General features: G+C 32.5%; 1 protein-coding gene across 12 annotated transcripts; it reads right to left on the bottom strand.

The window, feature by feature from the left end:
• Positions 1-10: 10 nt before the first annotated feature.
• LOC134275754 (outer dynein arm-docking complex subunit 4-like) lies at positions 11-16,813 on the bottom strand. 12 transcript variants are annotated; one of them, XM_062758034.1, is made up of 16 exons: positions 16,581-16,813; positions 16,182-16,313; positions 15,903-16,056; positions 15,481-15,542; positions 14,560-14,574; positions 13,123-13,291; positions 12,605-12,817; positions 12,151-12,358; positions 11,909-11,995; positions 10,975-11,171; positions 10,432-10,656; positions 10,050-10,115; positions 3,786-3,833; positions 1,513-1,623; positions 821-853; positions 12-274 (listed from the first exon to the last, which is right to left on the bottom strand). In XM_062758034.1, the coding sequence occupies exons 1-16, from the start codon at positions 16,713-16,715 to the stop codon at positions 240-242; spliced, it is 1,890 nt and encodes a 629-aa protein (XP_062614018.1). In that variant the 5' UTR covers positions 16,716-16,813; the 3' UTR covers positions 12-239. The 12 variants fall into 12 exon arrangements, with proteins under 12 accessions (XP_062614015.1, XP_062614018.1, XP_062614019.1 ...); XM_062758031.1 differs by lacking the exons at positions 1,513-1,623; positions 3,786-3,833 and adding an exon at positions 2,049-2,324 and having other exon boundaries at positions 11-274; XM_062758035.1 differs by lacking the exon at positions 821-853.
• Positions 16,814-17,044: the final 231 nt, after the last annotated feature.

Here is a 17,044-nt window from a genome sequence, read left to right as displayed (position 1 = left end):
CAGAAAATGCACCTTCAAAATGCGTCCAATAAATAGCATGAATTTATAACTACTTAATAAAGCAATACAAATTATATTCATTATGTTTTAGTTGGAAAATTGTATATCATAATTTTTTGACAAATGGCCAGAATTGCGTAATCTTTGTAACCATGTATTTAATACATTTGTAATAAAGGTCTGATATTTTAGATAGTTTGTTCCTTGTTTTATTCTCACTAAGTCTGTCTTCTCTTGTCTCATGATTTCTGTGCCTCCTCTTCTTTGCCTTTATCTGGAATAACAAACACATCTGTTATATACATATAATAGTATCAATATAACATTCAAATATTAGCTAAAAACGATGCAATTCGGTAAAAATAAAATTTGAAGTCAACTGCATATAAAATAAAATCATATTGAATACTTTAACATGTTTATTCAATTAGATCATTGTACATTATTAATTTAAGTTAAATTTTGTTAAGAATTAGTGCTGAAAAAGAAGTTGAATCATGTTTATAAAGCAGTAAATAAGCATAGAATAAATAAACCTGTAAACAATAAGCACAATCTGTATACAGTTCAGGGTTATGAGTTATATACATTGTAATTGTAATATTGGTTTATCGAAGCAGTTATTGCTTATTTTTGCCAGACTTTGACAATTTAACTTTTTTATAAGGCGTAGTATGATATATGTGTAATAAAGTCGTTTCAGTAAAATTCATTATAAAAATGAATTTTGGGACAATAAAGTGGTTATGTTCAATTTCCGACATGCAGTTATGTACATGCATATACATGTATGTAAATATGATTTATGAATAAAGCTAACTCTTGATTTCAAATGGGTGGGAATATCCTAATCCTGAAAAAGAAAATTACAACAATCACATGCTAAAAATGTGGAAAAAAAAAGTAAAAAAGAAAAAAATAATACTGAAACCATTAATAAAAATGAGCTCATCAAATCAACTTCCAATATTTTTTTCTTAAATATAACTGATAGAACATCTTTGAACATTTTGTTATATACTTAATAAAATAAAGAAAAAGAGAAATCATGCAAGTTGTGTATGGGTTACTACATGTATATTATGAAGTAAGTGACATGCTTTGGTTTACACTATACATTTACATGCTTCATATGTTTCATATCCTGAAAGTGTGGAAACTTGGTTTTGAAAATCCAAGAATACGTTTCACAGAGAGTGTGGAACAAAAGGAAACTCTGATACATATAGGTATCTTCTATTTATACCATTTTTCTGTTTACATTTGAAAAAGATATAGGGAATAGAGTACACATTTAAAAAAAAATACACATACCTGCTGGCATGGGAAATGACATTTATAAAAGCAAGATATGGCGCTCATAAAATAACACATATACGTAACAGTCAAGCTAAATATTCAGCACATGCTGAAGAGGTACTCCAGTTTAATTATGCTGAAACTGGACAGTATGGGAAAAACATGCATGAGACAAGGGTGAGAAGAGGGGGTGGGATGGGGGTGCTATTTGACCTTTCTCTGAGGCCTCTGTATCATATGGCTCAACCTCTACTTTAGAATCATGTTCGGATGTTTCTAGTGGAACTGCTGAATCTTCTTCACTGATCATTTGTACGTTTGTTTCTATGTGTAAATTTACAGAGAAAATGTTAGTTGATATAAATATATATGTATAAGTAATGGCCCGTAAGTTACTGTTAAAAAGATCAATTAAACAAAAATTACATTTAAAAATGTATACATCATTATAAATTCAAACAGCATAATCTTTAAGTTAAAAAACAAAGCTGATAAAGAGCATTATTCTTGATAAAAACAAACATATAAAACACAGACTACAAAAGACGTAGGCAAAAATTAAGGCAAGGGACCATGCATGCATTTTCATTCACTCATTACTTCACATTTTCTTTTGTTAAGAAAGCTGCACATCAAATTAATCCACCTCAACATCAAATTAATCCACCCCAGCATTCCTAGCTGTTGCCATAATCGAAATTTTCTGTTAGCTAAACCAGTCACTCATTAGTCCACACATTTGTATCAACCTTTGGGATTCCCGGATTCTGATGCAGGTTTACCACTCTTTACACTTCCCGCTGAACTATGGGTCGTACTGTTCCCCTTCTGGATTCCTTTTCTGGTCACTGGGGAGGGGGTTTTCTTGGTATGTGATACATTCCCCCTGGATCCTGCCTCCTCGTGACCTCCCTTTGACCCCGCTTCAGACTCGGGCGGGTCCCTGATGCTGACTGAACGTGGGCGAGGACTAGCGGGGGGCCGGGGACTAGATCTGGCAGCTGTGGGGAGCTTGAAATCTATAGCTAAGGAGGAATTGGAAAAGGAATTCATTTGTTTGTGCAACATAAATGATCATCTTTCACTCTACAAAAGAATTTTTTCATGGCACGATTTTTGCAGTACGGGGGTATGTATCTACAAATAGAAACCTTTTATCACAACACTGAAGAAAAGGTGAAAAAATACTACAAGTACCACATTTATATATGAACAAATACGATAAAAAGTGATCATGCAAATACAGATACTGGAATGTCTGCATGAAGTGCCTCTCGTCTACAATGTGCTTAAGAAAGAAGACAACAGAGATAGAACTACATCCTATTGTCATGCTTCTTGTATCACAACATCCCATGCCTGTGGTGCAGGGACTCACCAGGATTAGTTGTTACATTTTGATCAGCCCTAATTTCCTTTCCTTCAGTGTCCTTTGATCCTTCCTCTACATTATTATCTGATTTTCCTTGTTCTGGTGTTTCCTCTTTATCCTTTTCCTCTTTATGTTCTTTTCCTGACTCCTTTTCCTTTTCCTCTGTGGCATCTACATTCAAATCCTCCTTCTTGCTATCAGACTCATCCTCTTTTCCCTCTTCCTCTTGTTTGGTCTTCTCCACTTTTTCATTACTTGATGAAGAGGTTTTCTTACTTTTAGTGCTGCTATTTGAGGTCTTTTTTGTACTCTGAACATAAGGACTTGCAGAGGATTTTTTCTTTTTCTGTTCCTCTTTAGAAGACTTCTTTTCTGCCTTTCCTGTTGCTTTAGTTTCAGTATCATCTTTTTTGTCATCACTTTCAAACAAGTCAGACTTTGAGTTGGCCTCTGAAACTTTCCTTATCTCATCATTGTCATCATCATCTGTGTCCTCCCTCTTTGAGTTGTCCTGTGCACCTTCCTTCTTGTCAACTGACACTCTCTTTTCTTGGGTGGATTTCCTCTTTGCTGGAGGGCTGGACTTTCCTTTGAGGGAAGACTTTGAGGTCTTCTTCTGTGGTTCGCCTCTGTTAGTCTGACTACTTTTTGTGGACTTCTGAGATTCCTTGCTCACCTTTCTGCTAGTGGAGCCTTTCTTACTTTCTTTCTGTTTACTCGTGGTAGACTTTGTTTTGGTGACAGACTGTGGGTGCTCAGGGCTTGGTGTTTTTGTTGGCTTGTCTTCTTTGTCTTCCTTGTCCTCTGCGTCCACTACAGGACTTTCCCCTGGCTTTGATTCAGTGCTCTGCCTTTTAGATAACCTTGAATTTGACCTTGACCCATGCTTACTGTCACCATCTGATATCCAGGAGAAAATGTTTGAGAAAGATTTTCATCAAAATGAAAGTGTACAGAACAGTCACTGTTAATCTAAATTTTATTCCCTATTTTAACATCTACCTATGATCTACCTTTTTGGAAGGATTAGTCTTATAATAGCTAAGATACCAGAAAAGAGACTTTTTTTAATGAGAAAAGTGTGTAACAACAGAGAGACAACATGATGAATCACCTTGCTGGTCCTGTTCAAAGTCGTCAGGGTAATCCTCGTCCCGGTTGTCTTAATAAGAACGTGGACAACATGTGTTATTATACAGTTTACCTTAAATTGATTGTTATTTTCCTTTATACACAAGGTTACTTTCTGTAGGTTTTAATGATTTATTCAAAATTGCAAACAAATATACTAAATTCACCAAAAATGGAGCAAAGCTTATTGCTTGACTGAAATTGCAAAAATCTGTTTGTATGATGCCTTCATACAATAAAATTCCACAGAATTTTTTTGTCTTTACAATGTATATTCTAAAATGTGAAAATGTTTTAATAATATATTAAGAAATACCATCCATTGCTTGTCAAACATAGAAATCAATCATGCATATTTTTTTTAAAAAAGGGGGGAGGGAGCAGATCATGCATGAAATATTATAATACAGTCACCTAAATTTTCTACAATATGTATCAAGCATGCAAAATAAAATCCATCTTTGACACACTGAAGAACTAAACATTCAAGAATTTTGTATAAAACACTGTCAAACAATTTTTAGCCATAATTTTTGTACTATTTTTTTATGTTTTTGATTGGCAAGTCCTTGAACACAACTCAGCATGTAAAAGTTATTGTATGATTTAAGTAATATTGTTGTTTAGCTACATTGTTTTCAATAAATAACCATTCTTATTTCTACTCGATGTGTTGTATTTGAGACTGCACAATTTCATGACAAAACCTCCATTATTCATAAAACATATTTATATAATACTAGTACCGGGGTACTTCTTAAAATTATTTGGAATTTTTAGACACACATATTTATAATATATTTATAATCTCAAAACTATTTTATACTGAAATAAACAGAATAATTGCAAAAAAGCAAATGAAGACCCTTTTCCTTTATAAATCTTATGCCAAAGCAATGTGCCACAGTAATGCCTTTCCCCACTGCTGGACAATTCAAAATTGACATTATACATATCAGTGCAATATAATAATAATAATAATAATAATACTTTATTTATAGAAGGTAACCCGATTAGTGCAAGCACTAGTCTTCCTCGGGGCCCTCTTTATAACACATATACAATGTATATACATAATAAATACAAATCACAATAAGGAGACAATAAAAAAAAAAAAAATGGACAGTACATGCATGTTACCAAATAGATAAATAAATAAATAAAACATACACATTTAAGCATAGAGAGAGAGAGAAAAAAGAAAAAATCATGTAGAACCATTGCGTTTCACGAGCAAAAAATTTGTAACACTTTTTTTAAATATTGTAAGGGATTGGGAATTCCTTATGCTTATTGGTAGCTCATTCCAGATTATAACTCCTGAATATTGTAAAGAATATTTAAATAAGTTAGTTTTATATTTTGGTAATCGCAGTTCGGAGTTTGTTTCAGAGCGTAACGTGTATGATCCAGAGCTTTGAAATTCAAAAAGATTATGCATATAATCCGGAGACATACCATTAAGTATTTTGAACATTAGAATGCTTTTCTGTAAATATAAAAGTTCATAAACAGTTAGCCAACCTAAAGTGTTAAATAAAGGCATTGAAGGTGTATCATATTTTTCATTTAAAATAATCCTAGCCGCTCGTTTTTGTAATCTGTAGACTCTATCCACGTGCGTTTGAGGACAGTTGCCCCAAATGGACAGACAATATAAAATTGATGGTAGAATAAAAGCATTATAAAATAGTTTTCTAGTATGCATTGGAAGAAACTTTTTGATTTTTCGTAAAGTGAATATCTTATATGTAAGTGTTTTGCAAACTGCATCTACATGACAAGTATATTGTAGATTATGATCGATGTGAATGCCTAATAATTTGTGCATTTCTACATTTTCAAGAGTATGTCCGGAAAGTTGTAAATGAAAATTAACATTTTCTAATTTAGATTTCTTTTGTTGTGTTCCCATTAGCATACACTTTGTTTTGTCAGTATTTATAATCATCTGATTTTGTTGGCACCATTTTTGTAGTTGATTGAGTTCATGATTTAGAGTTGTTTCAATATGTGAAATACTATTGCCATGAAAATGCATTGTAGTGTCATCAGCAAACATATCAATATTACAATGTTCAACACATAATGGTAAATCATTAATATACAATAGAAACAACAAAGGACCTAAAATAGAGCCCTGTGGCACACCTGCTGTGACTGGCAGTGATTCAGATATGTATGCACCAATTTTTACACTTTGTGTTCGATCATATAAGTATGATTGAAACCATTTAATTGATATTGGATCGAAATGATAGCATTTAAGTTTTCTAATTAGTATATCGTGATTAACAAGATCAAATGCTTTGCTAAAATCCAAATAAGTAATGCCAACAAAATTTCCTTGATCTATTGCATGCAGCCAATTATCGGTTAGTTTTGTGAGAGCTGTCTGGCATGAGTGAAATTCTCTAAATCCAGATTGTGCTTTCATTAGTAAATCAAAGTGAGAAGTAAAAATACGTATATTTTCTGCTACATGCTTCTCTAAAATTTTCGACATAGTTGGTAAAATTGAGATTGGGCGATAGTTTCCTGGGTCTGATTTATTGCCGTTTTTGAACAGGGGAGTTACTTTTGCGACTTTTAACTGTGAAGGAAAAGATCCTTTGATTATGCTAGAATTTATTAGGTGTGTTAGTGGTTTAGATATTACACTGGCTGAAAGTTTAAGCAATCTAGGTCCAAGAAAGTCTATGCCAGCAGATTTGTTTACATCTAGTCTTTTTAACATTTCAGATACCTTTTCTTCATTAATCAAGGGAATTTTAAAAAAGTCTTGATCTCCAAGTTTCGACTCCGTGTATCTTTTCAATTTGTCTGACTCAAATGTGGTAGACGAAAGATTATTCAACAATTTCTTCGGAATTTGGGCAAAATGTTCATTAAAGGCATTTGCAATATCCTGTAAATTATCAAGATCTAAGCCGTTATATATTATATTGGAAGGATACAAGTTTTTGTCTGATTTTGAGGCCAGATGATTTAAGTGACCCCACATTTCCTTTGAAGTAGAACTATTTTCAATTACTTCCTTATAATATGTAGATTTTGCATTATTTATTAAATATGTGACTTTGTTCCTCCAAAGCTTAAAATTCTCCATGTCTCCCTGTTTATGATATTGATCTCGTAAATTCCTAGCATTATTTATTTCTGGAGTTAACCATTTAGTGCGGATTTCAGATTTCACACGCTTAGTTTTTACTTTTGCATGCTTATTGATTACAGCATTGAAAATATCATAAAAACAGTTTAAAATGTCATTAGGGTCATGCAGTTGAATTAATTCATCAAAATTTGCATTGTTTAAATCAAGCAAAAAATCTGTTTCATTAAAATTTTTGAAGTCACGATATTGTATTTCAGTATGTTTGCCTTTGCGTTGCATGCTGTTAGATCTTCGTGTGGCACATATAGGATAATGATCAGACATCGCTACAGGGGGTACTGCTATTTCACATATGTTAGCAGGGTGCGTAGTGTAGAAATGGTCAATAAGAGTTTTAGAGCTATTAGTAATTCTTGTTGGGGTGTTAATTAATTGTGTTAGTCCAAAATCTACAATTGCAGAAGACCAACTCCGCGGGGGTTCTTTGAGCATATCAATATTGAGATCACCTGCAATAATCACTTCCTGGTCGTCACAGCAGGTAGCGCACTGTAACTCTTGGACAAAATCATCTACCCAGCAGGAGGGGGCAGATGGTGGACGGTAAACTGAACAATAAAGAATAGGTTTAGAATTTTTAAGATTAATTTCAAGCCACATTGTTTCAATATTGCTAATTTCCAAATCCTTACGGCGTTTATACTTTAATTCATTTGAAATAAATGTAACAAGTCCACCACCAGCCTTTCCTACTCGGTCTTTTCTTTCAAAACAATATCCCTTTATATTTATCATACAATCATTAATATTTTCATTAAGAAATGTTTCACATAAGGAAAATATATCAATGTAAAGCTCATCTTGTAAATACAAAACCAATTCATCAAATTTTGGCAAAATATGACACACATTCAAATTGACAAAATGTAGACCCTTTTTCATTAAACCTAGATTTGATTTACATATATTTTGTTTTATTTTATTTTGAGTATCAGATTTTGGAGAAGAATTTTTAAGATTTGTTTGTTGAAGATTAGAAAAAGTGTTTACCTTATTCATACAGGTATCTGTCAGTTCTGATGGAGAATTTAAATCAGTTGAACAATTACTAGATTTGTTTTGAGCATTTAAACACTTTTTGAAAATTTTAGGGGTAAACAAGTAGGGATTACATGTGCAATCAACATTGTTACAATCATCACATAAATTATATAAAATTGAGTATTTATTGTTATTTACTGGGGAGAAAAAGTTATGCGAGACAATAAGATCGGTATTTTCACGATTTTGTTTTACGGCGTTCCTTTCATTGCCGGTTTCCTAAAAGGAACAAAACTTTTGCTTATGCCCCATTTTTCCACATTGCCAACACGACACTTTTTTCCCATGTCGACAGTTCCGAGTTGTATGGCCCTCTTCTCCGCAAAAGAAACAAATACAATTCCTAACTGTAAATGAATCGTCATGGATAATGTATTCCTTTTGTTTAAGAATAGGAACACACTGGTTGATGTTCTTTAATAATTCCGCTGTGCCTTTGTCAGACAAGTGAATTCCGTCTTTCCAGTAGAGCTCATTTGCTTGATTTTTTCGACTCCTTTTCCTTTTCCTCTGAAAGATTTGCTCATTGGGATAAGAGTAGCTCCGTACTCTTTGCACACATATCTAATAATTTCATTCACTTCACTCACATTTGCATCTCTACGTGGTAAGACTTCGGAGAGGTACACTTGTATTCCCGGGTGCCGTTTTTGTAGATCGCAAATAATTTCCATGAAGTCATTTTCAGTTGATTCCGGATCGCGGTTACTTGATACATCATTCCCACCCGCCTGAATGACAATATTACGGAAGGGTGACACATCCATTTTGGCCAATTTTGCTTTTATATGCGATACCTTGGCTCCTCTGTTTGTAGAAACTTTCACAGATTTATTTAATCCACGAGTTCTCACTCTTTGCAGGATTGAACTTCCAATTATGAGGGATGATCCACTTCGTAATTGTAGTTCTTCTTCATTTTTTGTTGTGTTTTGGGCTTTGGGTGTTTCCTCAACTAATTTTGCACGTTCTGTGGGGCATATATCTGTGTTTGTGCTCGTTTCAGTCATACTTTTAATGGTGTTGCACTGCACATGTCTAGAAATGCCGCTAGACAACGTTGTAAGCCTCTCTGTAGATGTCTCCTTATGTTTGACTGCCAGTTTGTATGTTTGCGTACTGGCAGACACAGACAATTTGGTATCTTTAGAGTTCAATTTCTCTTTTAGTTTTTCTACCTCAAGGGTGAGGAATTTAACAGTCTCAGTCAGCTGTTTTATCGTAGCTGCACTATTGCAGTTACTGCATTCACCGAGTTCATTGTTTTTACATTTTTTATCGATAGCTTTTGGTGTTGAAGCTAACTGGGGCTGTGGCTGAGTAGATATTTCAGCGATGATAGGTTCCACATCATCTACAAGTTCTTGCAGGAATTTTTTGTACCAGGTGAAAGCAGCATCTCCTTGGATATGGAGAGAGTCTGTTGATTTGTAGAGCGTTACCGTTACAGATTTACAAGGAGTCTTATAAATCCATCCATTTCTGTTACTCCGATTGTAGAATATAAGGTTCTTCTGCAGGAGTCTTGATATTTTAGAATATCCCTCATTTTCAAAAGTAATTGTAACACTCTCATTGTTAAGCTTCACTTTTATATAATCTGGTATACTCACATCTTCTGGGGTCGATTCATTTTGACTGTTAACAAATGAACTTGAGAGTCCACTAAAAGAGTCCAGAATTGATCTAAAAAAACTTGTATTTTCACTAAGATCCATTTTTATCCATTGTGTAGTTATTATCTCCAATAGAATCTTAATTGAGAGATAAGAGCATCAGAAAACACGTCTGCTCACCTTGACTGTCTTATCAGTTTTTTTTTTTTTTTTTTTTTTTTTTGTTTTTTTTTTTTTTTTTTTTTTTTTTTTTTTTGAGAACTGAAATTCAATGTAAAAAATACTTCTTTGACAGAGAGAGTACTTTTGACACAAAATATTGACAGAGAAGTATAATATATAGATATGGCCAGATACATATAGATAAGATGCAAACAACACAGAGGTGGCTATAGAACTGCTCCTTGTATAATACCTTTATCTTCACCGTCTTTACTATGTTTACTCCTCTTGTCATCTTGATCACTTTCATTTCCCTTATCTTAGTAATTTTAAAACAAGAAATACTTATAATAAATTTAATGGCTGATATTTTTAGATTGAGGTTTTTGATGTCAAAATAACAAGGTATGTATAACAGTTGCTTTCAATTTATTTTGAATTTTATAAAATTACCAAAGAATTTTTCAATAAAATCAATTTGATAGTAATGATATTGTTGTTTGTATATGTACTACGTATTCAACTCAACAGGTTTGCCTGCAGAATTTTGTTTAAATAAGTGAAATGAATTGGTGAAATAAAATTGAATTTTCTATGAACTCAACCTTTTAATAATCACTATCTAACATAATTACCTGAGGCTTGACTGGTGGCCCCTTTCCTGTCCCCTGCTGATTTTGTGGACCCTCTGTCATCTTCGTCTTTCTCCTCCCCCTCCTTCACTCCCTGCACTATCCTGTTATTGACCTCCTCCATGGCCTTTTTAATGGCTGCCTCTGCCGGGCCATCATTAAGTTTTTTGGCCAGTTCTAATGATCTTTCAAATGATTCTGCTGCTGATTGTAAATCTCCTAATTTAACTGTAAGACAGACATTCAAAGTCTTAGCCAGTTATTGATTCTTTTTTATAAAATTGTAGTGATAATCCTTTCTCCAATTTGAGGACATTCAATAAGCTTTCAAAAGAAAATTATTGTGAGAAGGAGTGTATTGTGAATGTATATGTATAGTATATGATGTTTATAAATTTTAAATCAAATCTGCAGATGAATGAAAATTCACAAATCGCAAGTGAATTCACCTCTTCATCATATGACTTTTTTAAAAGTGAAGACATCATTATTACAATATCAACTGATAGACAGATTCAACATGTATTTCTTTTTTTGAGTACCCACCCTCTGACTGAGCTACTAAGACACTAGCGTGGAGCTGCCATCCATCGTCCTCGGCTTCCTTTGCTGCCTGTATTGCTTTCTCTCCAAAGTCTCGAGAGTCCTGACATTTTTGTAATTCTAGGTAACACCGACCAATTTCATGGTACAGCCAGGTGCTCTCTAGTGGAGATTTACTCATAGGTAATTTTTCCTGCCATCTACAAATTTTGAAAAGGTAATTTAAGCCATACAGTGTAAGGCCTTGGAGGCTAATGTGGATAACCATGTCCAGCAAATTTGAAATATTTTTTTAAGGTAAGTTAGGCACTTTGTCTAAATGTTATGTTTTTCCTATATATGTATTAAAGTTGATTAATATACATTTAAATTTGTTTCAGATGGTGTTGTTCTGTATAGAAAATATAAAAAATACATATCATATATCATTCTGTTGATCAGTTGATATATAAAGATTTTGTACATTATGGGTCAGGTATTATAATAAATTATATAATTATGGCACATGCTTTGAAAGTAGTGTACAAAAACCTTATTCCATTAAAAGTTGAATTGATTTTAGAAATCAATCATCCCTGAATATGACTGAACACTAAAAAAAGTAAACACATCTCTTGATAACTGACTTTAGATCAATTTTTCTGGTTTTTGTACACTCCCCTTGTATTACTATTTAATTGTCTGAATCACACTATTTTACCCACATTTCAAGAATACTACAATAAAAGCAAAGTGTTGAAATGATAAAACTTCTTAACAACTACACATAGATTAAATTATTTATACTTTCACCAAGACATTAGTGCTAATGAATGCAATATCCAGAACATAAAAGTTCTCTATATCTGTATAGAAGTCAAAACAGTGCTTCTCAAAAATGGGTAAAATTCCTTCTATAATATGGACCAAGTAAAAATAATAAATAAAGATAACTTACACTTCTATAGCTTTCTCATAATTTCCTTTACGAGCATATACTCTTCCTAGGTTATCCAAAGCTCTTGAACAGGCATCCTCCAAATCACTGCAAATAAGCATCAGAGAGTATAAATATCTTGCATAATAAAATATACATCTATTTATATATACTGAGAATTAAGAAATTTGAATTACTTTTTAATTAACAAAACACTTAAATCAAAACATCTTTGATCTGTAAATAAATGTGTATTTTGTTACTTTTCTTTGGCGAGTCTGAGGTCCTCTTCGTGGTGTTTCAGAGATTCGTTGTATTTGCCGAGCTCTAGGTAGGCGTTTCCGATCTGACTGTGGATGTTAGCTAAGATCTCTGCCTTGTTCTGAAGCTGATCTTCACTCATGTTCTCCACCGTCTTCAGTGTTTTCTTGGCCTTCTGTAAACTTTCTTCGTATCTCTCCTTTGATTGATCTACAAGAAATATTCAAGTAAATTGATATACCGGTAATCAGAGTGTAGTGTATATAGCAGTGTCTATGATTAAAAACAATTAACACTTCAAAATATGTTTTTTTTCCTAGTATCAAGGCATTTAAACTCATTTAAAAAATAGATAAAACAGTACATGTAATGTCTTTCACTAGACAACTTTGAATCATTGAATCTTTTGGGAAATATGAAATATCATTTTCAGGAATGCAGCTTGATGAAACTGACCATCATCAATATCCTCCAGACACCTGAGTAGGTAGCTGGTGGGGTCTTTGTTTCGGGCCTTGGCGCTCTTTCCCTGCTTATCCTTGTCACGATTACGAGCATACATTGGTTTCTGCTGCCGCCAGAAGTCAGCTCTGGCATTTAAATAGTCTAATCCATCATATATCTTCTCCCTTATGCCTTTGTTTGTGGGGTTGCTGTCATTTGTTAAACCTTGTAAAATATAAACAACTTGCATAAAAAATAAATAAAACTTTCTCCTTCAAAGGGCATATAAGCTATACAGCCTGATTTGTTTGTTTTGAACATATTTTATTGTATGATTTATACAAAGGGATTGGTTACAAGTTCTTACAACTTAAAAAAAACCTTTCCCTGAAAAAAAAATAGCCTGAAATAAATACATGAAAAATATGGAAGAAAAAATGGCACCTGAATTAAAAATCATTTTTTTAATAATTAATTTTTCTTAAACATCCTAAAAAATTATACTAATCATTACATCCTAAGGTACATACTGTCCTCATTGAGAAGTTTTTCCAGGAAGTCCTTGTCTCCGTACAGTTCTCCCAGGAGCTGTTTGATGGTTTTCTGGTCCCCACTTCCCTGAGGTTTTTGTCTCTCTTTGGCTGCCTCTTTTTTAGCACCAGGCTTTCCATATGTTCCACCAGTTTTCTTTGATTTGGCCTGAAAGATCATAAAAGTATTATTAGCTGTGAACTATATTTCAATTTTAAGATATACAATTTACATTGGAAGCATTTGTGAAAAAAGAAATTTTATATGCAGTGAAACACCTAACAATAACAAACAAAAGTTATACATTGCTATTTTTACATGTATAAGCATTTCTAAAAGCCTCTTTCCACATCATGATTTATGTCTAATAATTTACTAATAAACCACATATATCTCAAAGAAATTGGAGGAAAATTGCCAGTTATGTTAATTATTTCAACCAAATGAAAATGTGCAGTAATGTAAAAGTAAAAGTGACTGAAATTCAGAAACAATTGGTGAATTTATCTTATCACTGGTGCTTTATGATATAGTATCTTGAAATACTGAAAAAATAATCAAATGCTTTTGGAAAATGCATGGTGTAATCCCAAACCACCAATTTGAAGGACAGCTACAGAGCTTTTGAAACCAAGGAAAATGAAAAAGGGAATGGCCCTATAATTTGGATCAGGTCATGTGCAAGAGTATACCGGTAACTGGATTGAATTAGAAGGAAAAATGCACAACCAAAATCCCACCTAAAACCTCGAATGAGAAAATAATGATACAAGTACCTTCTTTGCCTGTGAGAAAACAATGGAAGAAAAGAAATTTTAAATGACAACACACAGCAAAGAAAATGAACATAGAATGGCTGTGATATTAAAAGTGAATTTTTATTTTACTTAAAAAAATGAAAACTGGGGTGAATATTAAATATGTTTTACATTAAAGTTGAATGGTCATACTTTTAATAAAAACATTGAAATTCTTTTTTCTTAGCTTAATTACCTGATACTTTGTAAATCTTGCTTAAAAATATTCATACCACGAGAGTTTTTGGATGATCTCAAATGTTGCAATTATAGATTGCAAAAAATTGATTTTATAATGTTGCAATTATAGATTGCAAAAAATTGATTTTATAAATGCCTCGATCCTCTTTCCACTAGCTTAGATATGTAGTTTTTACTGTTCATTGACATATAAATAGACATAATTGTAAATATGTAAATGTAGACAACTACTGGTAAATGGATTCATTGCCATTGTAGTAATGACATATCTCTACAATAAAACATATATGAACATATCAATAATACATCAGTATTTAAGACAACAAAATATAAAGAATCTACATCTACAATATATTTTCTAAAAAATATAGTCTTGTAGAGAACAAGAAAGCAAGAAATTAAATGACAGGAAATTCTACAACACACTCTTTTCATTACCTTGGCCTTTTCATCCTATACAATACAACATGCTTATACTAGAGATCATACGATAAGCAGTAAAACATACAACAGCAGATCAAACATGCTCAAGCTTGTACAGACTCTTTAGTGTGTTTGTCTGTGTATAGAAAGGTATATTAGTGAAACACCGCAAATCTTTTTTTGATTACACATTTCTTATTTATGTGAAATGGCAATGACAGTGAGTTTATGGATAGATGGGTAAATCTTATTTTCTGCATGAATGGCTACATTTATAATATGCACTGGACTATAGAAATTATATCAATTCTGAGGGAAAGCAAATTAGCATGCCTTTTCCTTTTCCATGCAACAATCTGCTTTATTTCCTTGTCTGTCAGTATTTTATTGTACGATTTAGATTTTTGTATATATTCACTCAATTTGATTTATATAACACTGCAAATCATTCAGTTATGTTTGAATATATGTTTTTCCAATGCACTGACTTTTTACAGGAGTTTAATTTTGAAAATTAAGATAAAATCTTAATTTTAATACTTAATTAAAGTAACAAGTCTGCATTGAAAAGACACATCCCTGACCCAATGAAAAAAAATAAACAATTTACCACTGGAAATAACTGTTGAAAATTCAATTTCAATTTCAAACAAGAATATATAAATATTCCTATAAATTGTTCAAATAGAATTAAGTGAGCTAGTACAGATAAAATTCTCATCAGAAAATATTACACATAAGCCAGCTAGATTTCTTGAAAATTACAAATGCATTTTGCCAAATCTTTATTTGAATTAATTTAATATGTCTTCTCATATGATACAAGAATCAAAATCTGATTACACACGATTCTCAGAAGATGTCTAGCACAATATAATCATGCTCACAAGAAACAACAATAAAACAAAGTAAGATAAAAATAAACTAGAATATTACCTCCTCCTGTTTGTAGAAATATGTCAGATCACCCTCTGCTGTCAGTTTAACTGAATCAGGCTCTATCAAAAATTAACATGATCATTTTGTCAAAAATTAATTCTTAACGAAATTGTTCATTTTATAACACATATTTTCCTTTTATTTTATTTTTTTGTACAGAAGTTCATCCCATAGGAAAGAAGGGGGGTTCAAAGCTAGTAACTTTTAACTATAATGTTTAATCATAAGGTTAAATTAAAGTTGTCAGGAAATTATAGGCTTGTAATGTCATAAACAAGAAATTCACAAATACGGCAACATTTACTTCTAATGCTTGTATATATGATTGATACATATATGCTGTAAAACACATCATTATCAATTTATATTAAAGTTAATTAAAAACTCTGGCAACTAGAAGTACATGTATATAGTCTTACGTCCAATGCTGTTGTTGATGGCCTCCTGAGCTTTCTGGATTCCAAGCCTAAATTCCTGAAGTTCTGGTCGTAACTTGTGACCTCTGTGGAAGAACACTAATGCTGTTTCAAAATCCCCCAGCTGATACATAGCCTCCGCTTTCTGATACAAGCCCTGTGAATGAGTTTAACAAAGGTTATCAAAAAGCTGAACTGTTGCATTTTTCATGCAATAAAAAGCCTTTTTTTAAAAACATCATAGTACTTTTTAGATAAAACTTTTCATCATTATAGGCTTACTGGAATGAATTCTTTGTCTTGTCGCAGTGCTTCCTCTGCATCCATGAGAGCATTCTCTGCGTTGCCTAGTTGTAACCAACATTTTGATCGTGTGACAAAACATTTCTTGTCCTCTGGATTCATCTCAATGGCCTTTATAAAAATAAATTATTTTATATGCAGTTTCATAATTCTTCAAAGCAAGTCAGTGTGAAGTCTTTTTTCACATTAGAAAAAAAACAGTTTTTCTACACATTCATTGTTGTATATTTTCTAAAGCATATGATGGATTAGGAGAAACAAAAATGTTTAAATAACTTTCACTAATAAAATAATCTACTTAAATACCTTGAAACTTTTAGATAAAATTACCAGTAAGCAAATACAAAAGGAAGCAATTTGATTACAAGAATTATATACCCTTGTAAAGCTGTCGATTGCTTTTTGCCATAGTTTGACATGAACAAAATGTTCTCCTTCATCACGAAGTGTTTCGAATGTCCCAACCATTTCCTGGTTTTCAGAACCATTGTCACTTCCTCCTCTTCGCGGCATAATTAAATAATCTGTGATAATCTGGATTACTCCCCAATAAACCGATTAATAAGTTAATTCTTGCCGTTACCAAGTGTTGTTTACAACGGGCACCTGCTCTGTCGGAACTCCTCTAGACTCTTCTTATTCATTGTCTTTAACGTGGTATTCCGAATGAAAACATACACAATGCCATAACAACGCAAAAATACCTTCAATTCACATGACAGTAAAAAGTATTTTTCATAAATCATTTTACATTTAAAATTTGATTTCTAAAAATATATATTTAATTTAACAATACATCAATTTTAAAACACCGTAAAATTTGGTAATTGAAAAGTTCGAAA

This window comes from Saccostrea cucullata, unplaced genomic scaffold (assembly GCF_032062105.1).
Source record: "Saccostrea cucullata isolate Sc308-1 unplaced genomic scaffold, CSIRO_AGI_Scuc_v1 ctg543, whole genome shotgun sequence".
Classification (NCBI taxonomy): domain Eukaryota; kingdom Metazoa; phylum Mollusca; class Bivalvia; order Ostreida; family Ostreidae; genus Saccostrea; species Saccostrea cuccullata.
The sequence above is the reverse complement of the archived record's forward strand: the minus strand, read 5'-3'. Positions and strand labels throughout refer to the sequence as shown.